The sequence below is a fragment of the Rhincodon typus genome, chromosome 1 (genome assembly GCF_021869965.1).
Source record: "Rhincodon typus isolate 14 chromosome 1, sRhiTyp1.1, whole genome shotgun sequence".
Classification (NCBI taxonomy): domain Eukaryota; kingdom Metazoa; phylum Chordata; class Chondrichthyes; order Orectolobiformes; family Rhincodontidae; genus Rhincodon; species Rhincodon typus.
This window is the reverse complement of record NC_063332.1, coordinates 144,163,043-144,184,923: the sequence shown is the minus strand read 5'-3', so window position 1 is coordinate 144,184,923 and position 21,881 is coordinate 144,163,043. Positions and strand designations below refer to the sequence as shown.

At 39.0% G+C, this 21,881-nt stretch overlaps 1 protein-coding gene across 1 annotated transcript in view; it reads right to left on the bottom strand.

Annotated features, from left to right (window-relative positions):
• kiaa1109 (KIAA1109 ortholog) overlaps window positions 1-21,881 on the bottom strand; it is a 433,631-nt gene that overhangs the window by 95,276 nt on the left and 316,474 nt on the right. Inside the window, exons 61-66 of the mRNA XM_048608993.1 lie at window positions 20,152-20,350; window positions 16,632-16,691; window positions 14,924-15,150; window positions 12,780-12,980; window positions 12,384-12,514; window positions 1,390-1,513 (exon numbers count right to left, since the gene is read on the bottom strand). Of these exons, the coding sequence (XP_048464950.1) occupies window positions 1,390-1,513; window positions 12,384-12,514; window positions 12,780-12,980; window positions 14,924-15,150; window positions 16,632-16,691; window positions 20,152-20,350 (942 nt within the window). The remainder of the gene's footprint in view (window positions 1-1,389; window positions 1,514-12,383; window positions 12,515-12,779; window positions 12,981-14,923; window positions 15,151-16,631; window positions 16,692-20,151; window positions 20,351-21,881) is intronic.

Here is a 21,881-nt window from a genome sequence, read left to right as displayed (position 1 = left end):
CACTTAACCTACCTCAATGTAGATTAGTTGTGCACTGCTGAAAGTTTTATTTTAAGAAAATAAGCTAATTTTTAAAAAAAGTATTTATTGGTAAATTTTCACACATTTCAATGCATTAATCTTTGGGCTCCTAACATGTTTTTGCACTCATCTGTCCATTTATTTTGACTGAGAAAAATGCATTGCATTAGGCCTGATCCTGTCTGACAATAGGTTCTGAATACAGCTTTCAGCATGCTCCACCTTATTGTTTAATGTAACCTATACAATTAAGAACCATCAAATTGTTTTCAGTCCCTATAATTCTGATCACCAGTTCTGCTGATTTGACTTCCAGTCACAAGGACACAATTACAACAGATCTGTCTGGAAAGCTCACGGCCAACATAATCTTCAAACTACAAAAGATAGTTTCCAATTTCTAATGGCACCAAAATGTATTATTTCTATATCCTTTCTCACTTTTCTTTTATATTATCAAGCATAACACCTGAAAATTGCTCAATGATTACATTTTTTACTTATCTGACACATTTTCATTTATGGGATTTTTGCTCCCTCATATTGTTGGACATTATTCAAAAAGGGGAATATTCCCATACCTTGCCTATTGTAATTGGGAAAATCTACAAGAAATCAAGTAAACAAAATTCTGTAGCATCAAGAGGAGTTTACTAAGAATTTCAAGTTTGGACATCTTGAACAACTTCCTCATTAATAATGCTTGTAACAACTCACATAAGAATTCTTATAAAATTCTTCAGTTATCTGATGAGTAGCAATATCTGGTAAGTAAACTGTGGTCAATTTACATACTCTAGATGTTCATATTAAACTCCCTAAAAAAAAAAGCAATTCTACCATGATATGGATGAAAACTAATACGAGATGAAACAAGTTCTGAATGTGAAGCTATTCCATATCATTTTTCTGAAAGTATGGTTACCAGTCTTAGATAACTCCACCAAAGTACAGACTCATATTTCAGGCAATGCTAGATCTGTTCCAAGTTCATTCATATCCATGTAAGTACAGAGACTACAACCTTGTTTGCAACCTTTATAACAGGAGGCTATATTATCACAGTTGTCTCTCCACAGGTAACAGCAACAAAGAAAGTCCATGGAGCACTGGATCTCTCAGATTAAAATTCAAAGCTAAGCTAACAATACAGAATATATCAACCCAATGATATTGATCTTGCCTCTGCAGCAGATGGGACTTAAACCTGGACCTCCTGAATTTCAACTATATGAATAGGTGATCAAAAATACCTCAAGTTTTATTACAAGCATTGTAAAACATGATTTATTAAAAACATGCCCAGAAAGATCATGCTACCTTTGAGGGAAAGGATCATGAATTTGTATTAGCAAATAATTTGCTCACCCTCATACTGGATCTTTGTAATTTTTTTCGAACATCTCGACGGATGTCATTAACAGCAACAGATTCTAACTGTTGATAACGCTGAATCTCTTGGTTTATTGTTCCTTCACTTGCACCAAGTTTTCTAGAAAAATCCAAATGTTTTATTAATCAAGTTAAGTTAAACAATGTTTACATTGTATTCAGTTTTCTCAAGTTTTCAAGACAAACTCCATATTAATCTAAACATAAATGTAAAAATACTGTAGATGTTTGAAATTCAACATAAAACAATGAGTCTGAAAAAATGCTCATCAGATCAGACAGCATCTGTGAAGTGAAAAACAGCGTTAACATTGCAGGTTGAAGCCTTTCATCGGACAATGCTAATTATTTTCAGAATGTTCTGTTTTTACGAGATCAACTATCCATTGAACGTCATATGATTACCTTTTCAAGAAAATATCAAACAATAGTTGGCAATCTCGGAGAGCAATCTGCTTCATCTGCTGACTGTCCCCAGGCAATAAATCAGGAAAATTCTCCACCTGTGCCACCATAGCATTTTGAGCTTTTGCATGTCCAATTAAAGATTTCTCAATGTCATAAGTAAGTTAAATCCTATACACTAATTTATTTCTTATAATTGATTATATAAGGATAGGTTTCAAATGCTAAATGGTATTACTTCTTGTTCCTTTTATAAATTTAAGGACATATCATACAATGACAAGATTTACTTCAACATATAGGATAACAAACTTGCTATCAGACAATTGAGAGTTCCTTCCAGCACGTTTTATTGATGTGCTGCCATAAAGACAAAGGTGCTATGGTACATTTATTTCTGAAATTCGATTTAGCTACTCATCCATCTTCTTAACTTAGAAGGTCAATTCTAAATTTGATGATGTGGCAAACTTTTCTTTAAATAAACACATCTTTTAGAATTAAATACAACCACATTAACAATGTACATGATCACTTGACACTTGCCCAAAATATTCTGCGAGTAATCCAAGTAAATAAAACAAAATAAAGACAAATTCCATTGCCTATTCACATTCTTGAAGCCCAGCATCAGGGTTGTGAGGCTCAGTCCACAAAATGAAGCATCATAGCTGTCTGATCCTCATAACAAATAACATTACACCAAAGCCAACATAAGCCTTACCTCACTACAGATTGTGCTACTTTCTTCCCCAGTTAGTGTTTCTCCCTCTCCACTCTGCTCTCTCATGGCAGATACCTCTCTCACCCTCTTCCCTATTTTGTGTCTCTCCTCCTTCCCCCAGTTTCTTTCCTTCTCTTTCTTTCTCCTCCAGCTTGCATTTCTCTTTACCTTCTCCAGTTACTTTCCAAAAGACTTTCGTTGACCACAAGTCCATCATCCTCACAACAGGAACCAAAGTGCCAACTCTGAATAGTGTGATGACCGACAGTCTCAGAAAATGCAGTTTTATTACAAATATTGTGCACTGGCGAGGTTACATGTACAAAAGGTTAATTTACCTGCCAGCAACTGTGCTTGGGAGACCAACTATCCATTATAACAAAAATAGAAGTTGCTGGAAAGGCTCAGGTCTGGCAGTATCTGTGAAGAAGAATTAGAGTTAACGTTTCGGATCCAATGACCCTTTCTCCGAACTGACCCAAAACGTTAACTCTGTTTTCTTCTTCACAGATGCTGCCAGACCTGCTGAGCTTTTCCAGCAACTTCTGTTTTTGTTCCTGATTTACAGCATCCGCAGTTCTTTTGGTTTTTATCTGTTCCAACAAACTCCTGCGAACCAGATGATGAGAACTTCTAATGCTCACCCTTAATAGAACCTTCCTAATTAATCAGGTAGGTTCTATAATGAAATTGTGGTCTGCTCCAGTAGTTGTAGCCTTGAAACAAAGCTGAAAGCTACGCTACAGTGTTGCTTATGATAAGGGCACCAGGACTGTTATTTCAAAATGATCAGGATGTTTTATTATGTAGCACACGACATCAGTGTCAATAAGTAAAACCTAATGCAAGAGTACAATTTTGCCTTTTAAATGTGATGCACTGAGATTTTCAGTAGTGGTTTGGAGAACCAATTTGCTGAATGTCAATTTTTTTATTGTATGTCCCAATGCTTGGCAGACCTGATTTGTGGCTTCAGAACTTCAATAGTGACAAAGTAAAGATGATGTTATCTGGCACTATTTTGGAACTGGAACTTAGCTTTGGCAAAACCTTAGAAGTGGAGCCTGGAGTTTGGCGTAAGCATGAAGTTGCAATAAATGGTTTGGTTCCCTTCTAAATGCCTGATAGTGTCAGCAGTAAGCTAAGGGAAAGATGTGAGGTATACTTGTAACAGTATTTGGGTGAAGGGGGCCTAGAATCTGACAGCACCAGGCTCTAAGTTGTTAAGGGATTGCAAAAGACTGAATTCAATGTTTGGTGAGATTGGTTTTGGGATGTGTGAATGCCCCTATTTTATAGCTATCACTAGTTAGAATTTTAGCCTTTTTATTTACCTATAACATAGCTGTGCCAAATCAGTATTTATCTTCAAAGGACCAAAACTCAAGTAATTTGTCATTTATTTTTAGAATATCAAATTAAGATTGTCCTCTCTCTCGCCCTCGACTTAATGTGTTTTCTAAACAAAAATTCCACTTCAAAATATTAGTTTGTACTGCAATAATTTCCAAAAATATACTAACTGAAATAATATTATAGAAAGATGGTGTCTGACTTCTTCACAAATTAAAGAAAAAAGTTTCTTAGGGTCAATTTCCTGAATGGGTAAAGAGCCCCAAGGAGCAAGTGCATCAATGACTTAGTAATTGTAGGGTCACAGCTCTTGATCTTCCAGCAATCAAGTTACATGGAGGAGAACCACATCATTTGTCTGGGATTTCCCAACAAACAGCATTTGCACAAGTGCTACACTGGCCATTAACGAGCCCTTTAATTTAGAAGAAAAATAAAAGCTAATAATACTATACAACCATTAGATTTTGTAATATTTAATGTAACTGTCTTGTTTCACTCTTGCACAGAACCAAACACAGCTTTTCAAATGAAACAATATACAGCCATGTAAAAATCAGCAAAATACATTTGATGCAGAGAAACAGAAACAGTAATAAAATCAGAAATTACTGAAAAAAAACTCAACAGTTCTGACAGCGTCAATGGAGAAAAAGAAAGAGTAAAGGTTTTGAGTCAAATGATTCTTCATCAGAACGGGCTATAAACTTAACCCAAATAAATTTTGGAATTAGTACTTCTAGTTTTCCTTCAAATAGAAGAATAGATACTGCTGGAAACCAAGAGGAGCAGCTGGGCTAACTAAACATTCCTTACAGTAAAGGTCCTTCGGCCCATTGAGTTTGTACACTAGTCCCAACTTCCTGCACTAGACCCATAACCTTTAAAGTTATAACATTTCAAGTTCTCAACTAAGTATTCTTTAAAGGTTTTGTGGTTTACCACCTCAACTATCATTCCAGATTCACACCACCTTCTGGGTGAAAATATTTTCCTCAAATCCCCTGCAAACGTACTGTCTTTCACTTTAAAATTATGCCCCCTTGTTATTGGCTCTTCAACTAAGGGGAAAAGTTATTTTCTATTCACTCTGTTCATGCCCCTCATAATCTTCTATACTTCTTTCAGGGCTCCCCTCAACCTTCTCTGCTCCAAAGAAAACAACCCAAGCTTATTCAGCCTCTCTTCATAGCTGAAATGCTCCGTCACAGTCAACATCCTGGTGAATCTCCTCTGCAGCCCTCCAGTGCAATCACATCCTTCCTATAGTTGGTGAACAAAATTGGACACAATACTCTAGCTGTGGCTTAACCAAAATTCTGTACAGCTCCAATATAATTCCCTGCTCTTATAATGTATGCGATGGCTGATAAAGGCCAGCATCCATACTACCCCATTAACCGGCCCTGCCACCTTTTGCAGTTTGTGGACAAGTACACCAGGATCACTCTGTTCCTCTGGCCTTCCTAATGTCCTACTATTCATTGAATATTCCCTCATTTTGTTCCTTCTTCCAAAGTGCATCACTTCTCAATTCCAGGGTACAATTCGATCGACCATTGATATACCCACAATTGTTCTGATCAATCCATTTATATCATTCTGTCAGCTAATGCCTTCCTCCTCACTGTCAACCACTCAACCAATCTTTGTGTCATTTGCAAACTTAGTTATCATTTACAAATGTGGAGGGGAAAAATGATGTAGATGAGAATATCACAAACATTAAGGGACCCAGCATTGACCCCTGTGGGGATGCTATGGCACACAGGGCTCCAACCACACAAACAGCCTTCCACCACCACCCTCTGTCTCTTGTCACCAAGCAAAGTTGAGATCCGACTTGCCAAGTTCACCTCAATACCATTTTTTACAATTCATTTGTGCGATATGGGTGTGATTAGCTAGCCAGCAGTTATTACCCATTCCAAGTTGCTCTTGAGAAGGTGATGGTGAGCTGCCTCCCTGAACTGCTGCAGTACACCTGCTGTGGGTTGACCCACAATGCTGTTTGGGAGAGAATTGCAGGATTTTGACCAAGCGATAGTGAAGAAAAGGCGATATATTTCCAAGTCAGGATGGTGAGTGGCTTGGAGGGGAACTTGCAGGTGGTGGTGTTCCTATATACCTGCTGCCCTGTCCTTCAAGATGGAAACGGTCATGTGTTTGGAAGCTGCTGTCTGAGAATCTTTGTGAATTGCTGCAGTGCATCTTGTAGATAGTACACACTGCTGCTACTAAGTGTTGGTGGTGGAGAGAGTGGGCGCTTGTGGATGTAGTGCCAATCAAGTGGACTGCTTTGTCCTGGATGGTGTCAAGCTTCTTGAGTGTTGTTGGGGCTGCACTCACCCAAGCAAGTGGGGAGTATTCCATCACACGCCTGACTTGTGCCTTGTAGATGGTGGACAGGCTTTGAGGAGTCAGGAGGTGAGTTACTTGCCACAGTATTCCTAGCTTCTGACCTGCTCTAGTAGCCACTGTGTTTATATAGTGAGTACAGTTGAGTTTCTGGTCAATGATAACCCCCAGGATGTTGACAGTGGGGGATTCAATGATGGTAACACCATTAAATGCCAAGGGGTTGTGATTAGATTGTCTCTTATTGGTGATGATCATAGCCTGGCATTTGTGTGGCATGAATGTTACTTGCCACTTGTCAGCCCAAGCCTAGATATTGTCTAGATCTTGTTGCATTTGAACATGGACAGCTTCAGTATCCGAGGAGTCACGAATGTGCTGAACATTGCACAATTATCAGTGAACATTTCCACTTCCAACCTTGTGATGGAGGGAAGGTAATTGATGAAGCAGCTGAAGATTGTTGGGCCTAGGACATTACCCTGAGGAACTCTTGCAGAGATGTCCTGCAGCTGAGATGAATGACCTTCAACAACCTATGTGTCAGTTTTGACTCCAACCACCGGAGAGTTTGCCCCTTGATACCCACTGACTCCAGTTTTTCTGTGGCTTCTTGATGCCACATTCGGTCGAATGCAGCCCTGATGTCAAAGGTTGTCACTCTCACCTCACTTCTGGAATTCAGCTCTTTTGTCCATGTTTGGATCAAGGCTGTAATGAAGTCAAGAGCTGAGCGGCCATGGCAGACACCAAGCTGGGCACCACTGAGCAGGTTATTGCTGAGCAGGTGCTGCTTGATAGCACTGTTGACATCTTCCATCACTTTACTGATGATTGAGAGTAGACTGATTGGACAGGTTGGCCAGGTTGGATCTGTCCTGCTTTTTATGTATAAGACATACTTGGGCAATTTTCCACATTGTCGGGTAGATGCCAGTGTTGTAAATGTAGTGGAATAGCTTGGAGAGGAGACCGACAAGTTCTGGAGCACAAGTCTTCAGTACTATTGTCAGAATGTGATCAGGGCCTGTAGCCTTCGCAGTATCCAGTGCCTCCGAGCGATTCTTGATATCACACAAAGTGAATCAAAGTGGCTGTACTGCTGGGGACCACTGGAGGAGGCAGAGATGGATCATCCACTCAGCACTTCTGGCTGAAGACTGCTGCCAAAGCTTCAGCCTTATGTTTTGCACTGATGTGCTGGGTTCTTCTATCATTCAGGATGGGGATATTTGTGGAGCCTCCTCCTCCAGTGAGTTGTTTAATTGTCCACCACTATTCACGACTGGAAGTGACAGGACTGTAGACTTTAGATTTGATCCGTTGGTTGTGGGATCAGTTATCTCTATCTATCACTTGCTGCTTACACTATCTGGCATGCAAGTAGTCCTGTTTAGTGACTTCACCAGGTTGACACCTCATCTTCAGCAATGCCTGGTGCTGTTCCTGGCATGCCCTCCTGCACTGTCCATTGAACCAGGGTTGATCCCCTGGTTTGATGGTAATGGTTGAGTGGGGGATATGCCGGGCCATGAGGTTACAGATTGTGCTGGAGTACAATTCTGCTGCTGTTGATGGCCCACAGCGCCTCTTGGATGCCCAGTCTTGAGTTGCTAGATCTGTTCGAAGTCTGTCCCATTTAGCACGGTGATAGTGACACACAACACGATGGAGGTTGTTCTCAATGTGAAAGCCAGACTTCGTCTCCACAAGGACTGTGTGGTGGTCACTCTTACCGATACGGTCATGGACAGATGCATCTGCAGCTGGCAGATTGGTAGGGATGAGGTCTAGTATGTTTTGCCCTCTTGTTTGTTCCCTCACCACCTGCCGCAGACCCAGTCTAGCAGCTATGTCCTTTAGGCCCCAACCAGCTCGATCTGTAGTACGGCTGTCAAGCGATTCTTGGTGAGGAGTGCCGATTCATCAGGCGAGAGAGGACAGTATGTGGTAATCATCAGGAGGTTTCCTTGCCCATGTTTAACCTGAAGCCACTAGACTTCATGGAGTCTGGAATCAATGTTGAGGACTCTCAGGGCAACTTCCTCTCAACTGTGTACCACTGTGCTGCCACCTCTGCTAGGTCTGTCCTGCTGGTGGAACTGAATGGTGATGGTGGTGTCTGGGACTTTGTAAAGTATGATTCCATGACTACGATTATGTCAGGCTGTTCTTTGACTAGTCTGTGAGATATCTCTCCCAATTTTGGCACTAGCCCCCAGGTGTTAGTGAGGAGGACCCTGCAAGGTTGACAGGGCTGTTTCTGCCGTTGTCTTTTCCAGTGCCTAGGGCAATGCCATGTAATCTGTCCAGTTTCATTTCTTTGAGACTTTGTAGTGAATGGTACAATTGAATGGCTTGCTAGGCCATTTCAGAGGGCAATTGAGAGTCAACCACCACATTGCTGTGGGTCAGGAGTCACATGTAGGCCAGACTAGGTGAGGATAGTAGATTTGTGTCCCTGAAGGACATTAGTGAACCAGATGGGTTTTTCCGACAATCGACAGAAGATTCCTAGTTTCCAGTTTTTTTTATTGAATTCAAATTCCACCATCTGATGTGGCGAGATTCGAATCCGGATCCCCAGAACATTAGCTGAATTTTTCTGGATTAATAGTCTAGCAATAATACCAGAAGGCCATTTCCTACCCCTGAGGTTTAACCTTCTGTATCAGTTTCCCATGTGGGACCTTATTAAACACCTTGCTGAAATCCGTATAAACCACATCAACCACCCTAACCGTACCTACATACTTGGTCACCACCTCGAATAATTCAAACAGATCTGTTAGGCATGATCTCCCTCTGACCGAGAGATGGTGTGTGCCAAGGCTACAGGAACTAACTGAGTTAACTAACCAATCAGGCTTAAATGGGTCAGATTCAAATCAGGATACGGGAAGTAGGACATTAGTTAGTAATGTAGTCAGCGACTCAGAAAGACAGAAGAAACAAAAGATTTAAAAAGCATCCAAAGGAAATTGATGGGGTTGAGCTGTTTATACTTCAATGCTAGGAGTATTACAAACAAGGCAGATGAACTAAATGCACAGATGAACACATGGCAGCATGTTGTTGCTCTCACAGAAACCTGGTTAAAGGAGGGGCAAAACTGGCAGCTCCATATATGTGGATGTGGAATCTTCAGGCAGGATAGAGTGGCTGACAAAAAAAAGGGGAAGTACAAATATTGATTAATGAATCAATTACAGTTGTGAGAAGGAATAACATACTAAACAGGTTAACAAATCAGGCTTCATGGATTGAGCTTAGGAATTAAAAAGAAAAGGGGCAATCACACCACTAGGAGTATACGACAGGCCTCTAGATAATGAGAGGGAGATAGAAGAAGATACACGTAGACAAATTTCTACCTGTGGGAATAAGAGGCCAATAATTGTAGGAGATGTTAACTATCCTAATATCAACTGTATTTCAAATAATATAAAAGGGCATTGAGGGTGAAAAATTCATGTGCTGTGATCAGGAAAATTTTTTTAAAATAATACATGACAAGCCTAACGAGTGGAGACATGATTCTGGATTTAGTTTTGGAAAATGAAGACGGGCAAGTGGGCGAAGTGATAGTGGGTGACCATTTCAGTGATTATATTAACCATTTCAGTTAGATTTGGTATTTTGGAAAAGGACAGAGATAAATCAGGAGAAAAAGTTTTAAAGTGAGGGAGGCAAATTTCCCAAAACTGCAAAGTGATTTAAATGAGGCAGACTGGATAGGACTGCTAAAAGGACAAGTCAGTCGGAGGCACTAAAAAGTGAGGGCATGTCCTCTCCAAAAATAAGTATGGTACTGCCAAATCTCAGCCCATTTCATGGTTGTCTAGAAAAATACAGAGGAAGATTAAACAGAAAATAGAAAGGATATGATAGTCACAAAAAACTCAACACTGTAGATAGCCTAGATGAGTATAGAAAGTACAGGAATCAATTTAAAAAATAAACAAGAAATCAAAGAGAGGGCATGAAAAATATATTAGCAAGCAAGATGAAGGAATACCCAAGGATTTTTTTACCAGCATATAAAAAGCAAAAGGATAGTTAAGGAAGTAGTGAGACTTGTCACAGGTGAAGAAGGGAACTTGTGTGAAGATGCAGAGGATACGGGAAGCATTATTCGTTCCCGTATACACAAAGGAAAGAAATGATTTGGATATAGTAATCCAAGAAGAGCAGTGTGAAATATTGGGCAAAATAATCATAATGGAAGTGGAAGTGGAAGTGTTAGAGGAGTTGGAATCCTTGAAAGTGGATAAGTCACCAGGGCCAGACAGATGGTTCCCTGTGATGTTGAAGATGGTCAGGGAGAAAATGGAAGATGCTCTGGGGATTATTTCCAAGCTTCACTAGGCACAGGTGAGGTGCCAGAGAACTGGAGGAATGCAAATGTGATTCTGCTGTTTAAAAAGGGTGCAAAGGAAATGCCAAACAATTATAGACCAGCTGGTCTTACTTTGGTGGTGGGCAAATTGTTAGAATAAATCTTGTGAGATCAGATAAAATTAGAATGGCATGGTCTAGTCATGGATAGTCAGCATAGCTTTGTTGAGGGAAGGTGAGGCCTTACAAATTTGATTGAATTCTTTGGGAAGTGATAAGGAGGATCGATGAGGATAGTGCAGTGGATGATGTCTACTTGGATTTTAGTGAGACATTTGACAAGGTTCCACATGGCAGACTGGTGAGAAAAGTACAAGTCCATGGGATACAGGATAACGTGTCAAATTGGTTCCAAAATCGGCTTAGTAACAGGAAACAAAAGGCAATGGTCAGTGGCTTCCCTTGCGAATGGAAAGCTCCCTCAAGTGGTGCTCCGCAGGGCTCAGTTTTGGGACCCCTGCTGTTTGTTTTGTACATTAATGATTACGGCTTGAACGTGAGTGGCACAATTAGGAAATGCACAGATGAAACATAAATTGGCCCTGTAGAGGATAACTGTAAGCTCCAAAATAATGTAGACAGATTGGTGGAGTTGGCAGGAAAGTGGCAGACGGAGTTCAACTCTGATAATTGAGAGGTAATGCATTTAAGGAGGTCAAAGAGTAAAAGAGAATACACAATAAATGGGAATACATTGACAGGGGTAGATGAAGTGACAGATATTGGAATGCAAGTGCATAGGTCCCCAAAGATAGCAGTATAAGTAGATAAAGTTGGAAAGAAGGCATATGAAATACTTTCCTTCATTGGCAGAGATACAGAATAAAAAATTAATGATATAATGATGAAATTATATAGGACAACAGTGAGGTCACAGCTGGAGTATTGTGTGCAGTTCTGGTCACCGCATTAGAGGAAGGACATACTGCCCTGGAGAGTGCAGAGAAGATTTACTAGAATGTGGCCAGGGCTGGGGAATTGTAGCTATGAGAGGAGACTGGAGAGGTTAGGGTTGTTTTCCTTGGAACAGTCAAGGTTGAGGGGGGACATGATTGAGGTATACAAAATTGTGAGGAGTACACATACAGTAAACTGGGGTAACCTGTTTCCCTTGGCACAGAGTTCAAAAATCAGAGATTACAGATTTAAGTTAAGTGGCAGAAGGATTGGAGGGGACATGAAGAACAACTTTTTTTTACATAGAGGGTGGTGGGTGTCTGGAATTCTCTTCCTGAGTTGGTGGTGGAGGCAGAGAAAGTAAACTCTTTCAAAAAGTACATGACCTGCACCTTAAGTGTTGTAAAAGTTGCAGAGCTACGGGCCAGGTGAAGGAAGATGGGATTAGAAAGGACATGTGGGTGTCTTTGGGTCAGTATGGACAAGACAAGCCAAATGGCCCTGTTATGCGCTGTACCATTTCTATGATTCTAACTAACAGTGAAGTTGTGCATGAAAAGTATCAAGTCCAAGACTTGAAGTAAAAACTACAATCAAGGTATTAATTCAGTGGCTAACATTTCATGTTTTGTCTTGTTGAAATTTTTTGGATTTTAAAAATTAATCAGAGGGAAAAATGGTAAATGATTAAATTTATAAAAACAATTTGACCTATTCCTGGGAATCAGTAACCTGATTGTACAAATCCTATTGATGACTTTGCAGAGCAAAGACCCTTTGTTAAGACGGACCTGAGAATTTTAGTAATAGTAGATAGATTCAGACGTAAACATACTTTAGGTCATCGATGACTTTGGCTTGTTCATTCAATTCCCTGATGTCCACTAAACGTTTTACAAACTTTCGTCCTCTTGAATCTGCAGCCTGGCTTCCAATCGTACCCTGTCTTCGATAGTCAGTACTTTCCTGTAAAGGAAACACTTGAATTATGAATTTCAACCAGTGAAGCAAAGGCTAAGAAAGGTAAAAAAAATTTTGCAATTTGTTTGGCCCCATGTGATTTACAATTTCACCACAAAAGATACAGCATGCAGAGAGATAAAGAAATGAAGAGTTTCACTGAACAGCTTTAAGTATAAATTAATTGAGCGCAACTGACCTAAAGCACAAATCACAATTTAGTTGATTTTTTTAAAACTTGGAGAGATAGACATGTTTAACTGTTACATACACTATGCCAAGAGCGAGAACGGGATGCTTTTGAGTGTAAACAGTTAGATTTTGCTGGGTTGCGAGTCTCAGGACTAGACAGAGTTTCTGCTGTAAAAGAGTACTCCCGGTGCATAGTAGTCAGACCAAGAAACTGGTTTACAAGTCGTTGCCCAAAAGAAAGTTTCATAGAGTTGCCTTTTATTGCGTTTCCACCTGTATTCTGAATAATAAGTGAGGGTATTTTGAGTTAGCAATTTCTAAATTTTAGTTAGATTAATAGATTTTAATTTACCAGTTGCTACAGTTTTCAGCTGAGATTATCATGTAAGAAATATACTGTGAATGGTCCCATCTGTTTTAGCTCTCAGTATTCAAAGGTTATAAAAAGCCCTCTACAACTGCAGCAAGGCATCCCTGCTCCTGTACTCCAATACTCTTTGTGAAGGTCAACATACCTTCTTCACCATCTACTGCACCTGCATGGTTACTTCCAGTGACTCGTGTACAAGGGCACCCAGGTCCGCTGCACCTCCTCTTTTCTCAATAGATCACTGTTCAGACAATAATCTGCCTTCCTGTTTTTGCTACCAAAGTGGATAACCTCATATTTATCCACCTTATGCTCCATCTGCCATCTTGTGCTGAAGCATCTGAGTCCTCCTCACAGCTCACCTTCCCACTGAGCTTTGTGTTGTCTGAAAGCTTACAGATATTACATTTAGTTCCCTCATCTAAATCATTAACATATGTTGTGAATATATATAACTTGTCAGAAATCAAACTGCTTAAGATAAAAACTGAGTTAGACTGAAACAAGTTCACTGCAACTTTCCAGTAATTGCTTTATTTTGTTGAGAAACGGAAATAAATAAATATCTTTGAGGTCTGAAATCATCCTTGAAAGGGAGTAAGAAGTTTTGCTGTGATGATTGAAACAAAGTGATTTGATTTACAGTAAAAGAAACACTTGTTTACAAGAGAGTTGAGACTTTAGCTACTCATGCAGTTAGACTTTAAATCTGAAATGCTACAGGTTAAGCCATATGGTGTTTCCAAAATAATGTTTTACGGTGAAATCTAATAAACAGTGGGCAGAGGCATTATATAAATCACAACCACCAGTGACCCTCAAAGTACAAAACTGGAGCCAAAGGCTATTTCGATGGAGCTGACACTCAACTTTTTACACCAAAAAACTATGACACTGCCTGAAGCAATGTGACTGCAGAAGCTCTTGAGAGTTTAAAGCACGAGGAATGGTAACAATGCCTGGAAGGCAGGTGAATCTACTTGCTTTTATAAGATTGTAAATGAAATGGTATGTTTGTAATAAAGCTCATTTTAAAATACAAACTATCATATTATTTCCTGTGTAATATGAATGTTTTTCATTCATGGGACGTGGGCATTGCTGGTTTGGCCAGCATTTATTGCCCATTCTGAACGGTCAAGGCGGTGGTGAGATGCATTCTTGAAGTGTTTCAATTCCTGGGAGAAGGGGCATCCAAAGTGCTGTATGTTTTTTGTTCAAGTGTTATGATGGTAAGAACTTGCTGCATTTTTAACACTGTTTGAACACTTTTGTTTCCAAAGGATTCCCAAAGGGGTCATAACAGGCTACAAGCGCAAACCAGGGCTCAAACAAACATTAAATGTTTTAGTCAGTAAGTGACATCTGAGGCTTGCTATTTCAAATGTTCCAGAGCAGAAAAACATGATGCATAACCTGGAGATGAAACTAGGCCAATAAAGAAGATATTCTTCCTTCCCATTATTTTGGTCAATGCCAAGGGAGTCAAGATTTGCAACATAAAATCCTAAGTGGGATGCGCCACTTTTTTCTAATTTCTTAAAAACAAGACTACTGAAAAGGAGCAGGGTTTCTACGGCCACTTGCCCTGCAGTCAGTGAAACCAATCCCAAGTCAACTATACCATGAGTGAGAACGGGATGCTTTGAAGTGTAAACTATTAGATTTTACTGGGTTGCAAGTCTCAGGATTAGATAGAGTCAACATTGTCAACATCACACAACTACAACTAAAACTTTGTATGAAACAGATATGTTTAATATAAGCTTGTGTACCAACAAAAAGTATTGCTGAATTGAATATTTAAGTAATTTCAATTATAAAGTACTTTACTGTCTTATTGATTTACTTACAGCCATTACAGTAGGAGACATACTGTCAGTTTCATCCTCATCTGTCAAGTCAACTGCGTTAATTGAGTTCAGGTCAGCGATGTCATCAATTTCTTCCTCACCTGTCAGAGTCGTCATTGTGTTACCTAAGGCATTGAGTCTTTTTCCTATATTGGGATCCATATGCACATCAATACCGCACATTTTCCATAAGATATTCAGGGTCCAGGTTCCAGCACTACTGCTGTCTAGAAAAGAAAATGATCAAGTCTTATTCAAACATCTATGGAATATTATTCTGGAATGGATTTTCTTTAAACAAATTTCTACACTTAACATTACAAATTTGTATTCCTCTTTAATTACCACTAGCAAAGTCATAATTTGTTCAGATATGTAGGCATTCATTCTCCTTCAGTACAATTTTTCCAGGTTCAGGTTAACATTTATTAACAGATGTTAATTCTTTAACATAATGGAGGCCATCACTCCAAACCTTTTAAAAAAAGTATTCAATGTGCTGATTATTAACAATCTTAATAAAGTTATACTTTGTATTTCTTATTCTTACCGTGATTTATTGTTGCCAATTAGCAATCATGAGATTGCTAATTGTAGCATTTTTGATTATTATTCAAACTGAGTAACGGGTACTGTTCTTGGGCATGCTGTATCAATACAAATATTCATGCAACACATATGTGTACTTCAAATTCTTTGCGAATTTGCTGGTACAACAGGAAGATGAAAAATGTTTTTTTTGTTTTAAATTGATTCAAGAGCTTTACTTTTTGTTACTTACTGGAGTTCCGGTAGAATAATGGCATGAAACACAGGTGAACACACCAAAATATAGCACCATGAAAACCTTAGCAATACCACAAACAGGAGACGGCTGCCACTGAAGTCAACTTGACGATCTGAATATCTGTTCAAGATGGTTTTGAAATGCTTATAATTTAATAATCTTGTTTGGCAACATTGTGCTGTAACGTAACTATGTATCAGGACGATCTCAGGAGATATGAGGCGATGGTAGAGTGGGATCCAGAGGAAGGAAGGTCCTTTGAGATCAAAGTGGGAGATGTGGACTTTGGGCTTGAGTGAACTCTGCAATTCTATAAGCTGCGGCAAATCAGTGGTGAACAATTACAAACCTAGTCTACAGAATATTTAAAATCAGAACTTTTTTTTTGTTTATGCCTAAGAAGAAACATGGCTAAAAGCTATAACGCTGAGGCATCAGTTTAAACTCAAAACTGATGAATGCTTTGTTGGATTTAAATGATCTCAATGGAACATGGAGTTAGCTGAGTGGAGTAGAATACATCAGATTTTGGTTCGTGAATTACTGGTTGGCTCAGCTTTGACGGGTAAGCAATGAAGGCAGACACCAAGATGAGGTCACAAACCCTAAAACAAAGACAAGTGATAGTAAAATATGTGACCAACACTCATAACGAATCCAGGGTTAGGGACCTGGTGATGGAACAAAGAACTACACATGCTAAGACTTATCACCATGTGTTTAAATGAGTCATTTGCTGTACAAGTTGAAAGTACTTGTATTTTGTTTTTTACTGATTAATTTTACAATAAACTATATCTAATCTATTTAAACCTTCGTCAACTTTCCATATCTTGTTAGTTGTGCAAGTTAAGGATCAGGGAAAATGGAAAACGCAACAGGTGCTGATCTGAATACTGCTCAGTGAGAAAATAAAATTACCTGCTGCAGCCTGCCCAGTAGTCCGCGAACATACTTCATATGTTCCATCTGGTACCACACCTGTGAGAACATTCAGAAATATCAAAATCAAATTAATCATCGTAGCAATTGCCCTAAAATGACTGAATAATATTCTCCAAGTCAACTGGACTGCTATTTAGAGTGATCTGCAGCAAAAAGGGAAGAAAACTTGGTTTCCAAAAAAAAAAATCATTCCTGATCACAGCCACAGTAGACATCTGAATATACTTCCCAGTCTGTTACTTCAATGAAAATGTTTGATTGCATAAACTAGTTGTGCATGATTTTTGACAAAGTAGTAAGATGAAGTATCGGAATTTGATTGTAAACATGCATGCTGGGTTAACAATCTGTATTTAATAGAAACACAATACAGAAATGCCCTAAGATGCTTCAGATACCCAGCAAAAACAGATGCTAACCCAAAGAATCATATAAAAATTACAGTACAGAAACAGGCCAATTTCAGGCAGGTGATTATGCACCACACAATTATTTACATCCGTTATTACACAATCCATTATACTTTCATTTTATTTGAACATCTTCTTAAAAGCATCTATGCTATTTGTTGCAACCACTTCATGTGGATTTCACATTCGCAACACTGAGTAAGAAATTTGAAACTGAATTTATTAGTGACCACTTTGTATTTGCAGCTTGTGGCTTTGGACTTTCCAATAAGTAAAATCACCTTCTATGCATAAAATCTATCAAACCTCTTTGTTTTTGGTGATCTTTATTAGATCATTGCTTTCTATTTGCAAGAAAAGGATCCTGATCAGTTCAACCTTTCTCACTCTCTCAGTTCTCTTGGCATTCTTGAAAATTTGTAACTTTTTAAACTGCACTAACGGCTATATGCCATTCCGCTAAACTGTCCATGGCTTTCTACTTTTGCTTTATGATAAGTACCCAACAAACAAATGCAAATTATCCAAATGCATAGAGAACAAAAATGTATCCAACATTGAATTCTGCTGGTGCATAACTTCAAATTTTTCTCCAGTTCATGCATTACCCATGTACCACAACTTTTTGATTCCTGACTATCAACCACTTTTTAATCAATGTTGACGTTTTCATTTGTCCAATTAGCCAGACCTCCAAGTGGGATTCTGATCTTTGGAGTGGTTTAATAGCACAGGAGTTTTGCCTTCTTTTCCCCTGCAATTTTGTTGAAAATTGCCTTTTTTCCACAGCACCTCAACCTTGGATTCCTAATTTTTCACACTGAACTCAACAATAATTTTGTGGTCATTGTTAAACTTTTTGTAACTCAGGTATTTGCCCATACTTAAATCGCCCTGAACCATATCACACAATGCTTTTTTCCCTTCTGATATTGGAAACACGCTGCTCTTAAAATACTATGAATGTTGTATAATGTTGCAGCACTGTGGCAGAACGAAGTTCTGGAGTTTTTCCCAATGATTTGACTAATATTTATTCACCAACTAATGCCACAAAAAGAGAGATTATCTGGTTATCACATTTCTGTTAATAATCAATGAAGAACCAAATAGCATACTTGCACTTAATCCTCCTCCTCACTAGCCTTTCCTCTTTGTTCCACAAATGTCTCTGATTTACAAGCTACATATGCTCTAAGCCTGCACCTTTCGTTCTCCCATGCCCCACAACCCTGTCCTTGAGTTTGTCTCTTTCTGATTCACAAGGACTGCAACCTGGTCAGTGGTGTAAAAGCAAGAAATTGAGAAAGAACGGGAAATTGATCACGAAGAAACACTATTACTGAACACCACACTCGCAGGAATACCAGAACTAAGTTTATTTTAATGTATAGCTTAAGAGGTCGTATCTACACGTGGTGAGACTAGGCAGAACATAGAAGTATTCTGAGTGAGTGAACAGACAACACATAGCGCTCACAGGGTTAGTAGTTTCAGCAGTTGTGTTGGTGAGAATGTTGCAGGCAATAGTGAGAGCAACAGAGGAACATGATCCTTGGTGGGAGGTAGGTACAGTAACAGAGAAAGAATGAGTGTGAGGTATTGGAAAAAAATGGTGGCACTTGAAGTGGCAGAATGGAGAAGCACAGTGACCTTCTGCCTACATTGCTGAGCATTTCTTCAGACAGCCGAGTGTGTTTCAGGTGAGGTAGCCAACCGGGTCCAAGGTTGCAAGGTCTGGCATCATGGCCTCCAAAGCTGGTCCTGGAGGCTGAAGAAATCCTGTGTTGGCACACACATTCCAGCAGTACCTCCAGCACTCTATCCCCAAAGTGCTGATTTACTCATGTCTACAATGTCCAGGGCAAATATCAGCAACCATGCAAGGCAGTGCCAGACTGAGTGCTTGCCTGGGTGCACAATGGACCTCCTAAAGATAGCGTGGGTGCGAGCAATGCCAGTGAATTCTGCCGAGTATTGAATTGTTCTGGGGCTGACATGCAGTTATTGGACATGAGAGACATCATATATGTTTACTAGGTAATTAATGAAGCACATTTGCTAAGATACAGCGAGAGAACCTGTTTGGCCACCTGGCAACAATGCTCCAAAAACCCTGACAACTCCGATTTAGCCAAATACACAAAAGATGCAGCCCAATGAAACTGCCTACAGAGCAGTTTAATGAGATCTAAGGTCTTTACTATGTGCCAAACCATCCATGTAGTTTTCTGCAAATTTAAGTAGCAGTCCAAATCTCTAAACTCTTCTATCACCTCAGTAACTAACAGTAACAATTTATCAGAAACTAACCTAAGCATAGTCATTGATCCCTTTAAAATAGTGCAGAATGCATGTTCTGAATGCATGTTCAGCAGTATGATTTTAAGAGTGTTTGTGGGCTGGAATGCTGAAGTCAAAATTGACACCAATGACATCAAGCTTTACATGTTGACTAATGTTACATTGCTCTTTTATGACTGATGTTACTTCTTGTTTATTCACTTATGGGATATGGGTGGCGCTGACTGGACCAGCAGATGTTGCCCATCTCTAATTACTGTGAACTGAGTGCCTTGTTAGACAGAGGGCAGTTAAGAGTCAACCACATTGCTGTGGGTCTAGACTCTCATGACGGATTTCCTTCCATAACAGACAATAGTGAACCAGGTGGGTATTTATGACAATTAACAACAGTTACATGGTTACTACTTAATTCCACGTTTTAAACGAATTTAAATTTCACTGTCTGTCATGCTGGGACTCAAACCCATGTCTCCAGAACAGGATCCAGTCCCAGATTTGCCTCTGTTCACTAGTTTGGTGATATTACCAATATGTCACCACCTACCCAGCTGCCTATTCTGCATACATCCATATAAGCTCCTATTCCCAGCACTAACAACCTATCTGAAATGATGATCTGCACGGCTTACATTGGAAGTGTACGTATATCCCCATTTTAGACCTGATAGGACATCTAGAACACCAAAATTATGCACTCTCTTTGTCCACTCTTTTTAAAATAGATTGCAAAGGGGGATAGGGCTTAGAGTGAGAGAAAAATAAGTAAGTAGAAAACTCACAGGCATTCATTACTATATCACCCTGTAGTTCCGGTTTCCAGTCATCCCAACTAGTTTCGAATCCATCAGCAAATCGTATGCAGAAATTTTTGAAGTGACCTTTACTGACAAGGGATTCAGATGAACAAGCGGTGATCAAAGTGCTTTCAATCGTAAGAACCATAGCTGATCCAGGATCAAAATCAATATTGTGATTACCCTGCCAAAACCAATTAAATTCATTGTCAAACAACATTTTACATTGTCCAACACAAAATATACTTACATATTTCTTTTCAGAGAAAGGAATATCTCAAGATATCTCACAGTGGCATTATAAAACAAATTATACACCAGAAAAGATGTTATTAGGTCAGATGAAAGCAGGTTAAAAAGGTAGGCAAAAGCAGATGGTCTTAGTGGCGCAATTAATTTGAAGGCAGAAGGTTACATCGAGATCAAATGGGACACCAAAGTTGTGAACTGACTGACTTAATCACAGACTGTTGCCAAGGAGAGGGATGGAGTTGTAGCTAGAGAATGGAATTTAGTGCAGGGACTGCAAGCAAAGGTTTGGACTTCCCCAATTTTAGTTAACAAAGTAAAAAGGTCTTTCAGCTATTTAAAATAACATTAAATTTTAAATTTGCTGCAATATGAATACATTTTTATTATAACTGATTACTTTATCATTATTTTATTGGAGATTGGAACTCTCACCTTTAATGGTAGCAGAAGAATGGCATAGGAATGTTAATGATATCAATATCAATATCAAAAGTAATTCCTTGGTTTTAACTTAAAAATGTTGAGTTGACAACAGCAACACCAAAGTAATTGTCTATTTCTTTTAGGTCAATGACAAAAAAAAAACAAGCTAAATTCTGTGAATTCACTTCCAAGGTTTCAGGCTAGACTAGAACAATTTGATCCAGTTTCTAATGGATTTGTTATTCAATGTTACATTTATATATTAATAGGTTACCTTCAAAAATGGTTAAACAAAGAATGTTATGCAATGTTTTAGTTTATTTGTCTTTCCTTGCTCATCAAATACTTTTAAGTTTCCTTTGACACGGTTTACAGATACCAGAAGAACCAAATCAAATAGATGAGCAGAGGAAGAAGGGTGAAGCAAATGTACAAGAAATGTAACATGAGGAAATGTGAGAGCCGTAACCCAGGCAGAGTAGCATACAAAACCCAAATTTAAAATCAAAGCATTTTGGATCAGTTTATTAACATTTGACAACTTATAGCTGCAAAATTGAATAACTGAATGCAGGTGAGATTTCCTGGATTAATTCCTTAAAATCTAGTGAGTTTGCAATTTGTGTTTATTATAAGTCATTGCACATAGTCTGCTTTCTGGCTGATTCTCTTCATGCAGAGTAATTGAAAGTTGACAGTGAGAAGTCTCATGTCTAAACAAGTCTAAACTAGTCCCTTGCACATGAAATTCAGGAAAGATTCTTGAAGCAAAATGGAACATTGTTTTTGAGTATGGCACTTTAGGTGCAATGGGTTCACACTGGTGCCAAGACATTTTCCCCAATATATGATGAAGAGGCACAAAAAATAGTATGAGAAGAGAACGCCAATTGAACTGTTTACAAAATCTGAAAGATCGGCCAACAAGATCATTTCAATTAAGTACAGATGAACTCCCAGGATGACCAAAGATATTGACATCAGAGAGTTGCTGAACCATTAAAAAACAGCAAGGTCCCAGGCTTGAGCTCTGATGTTTG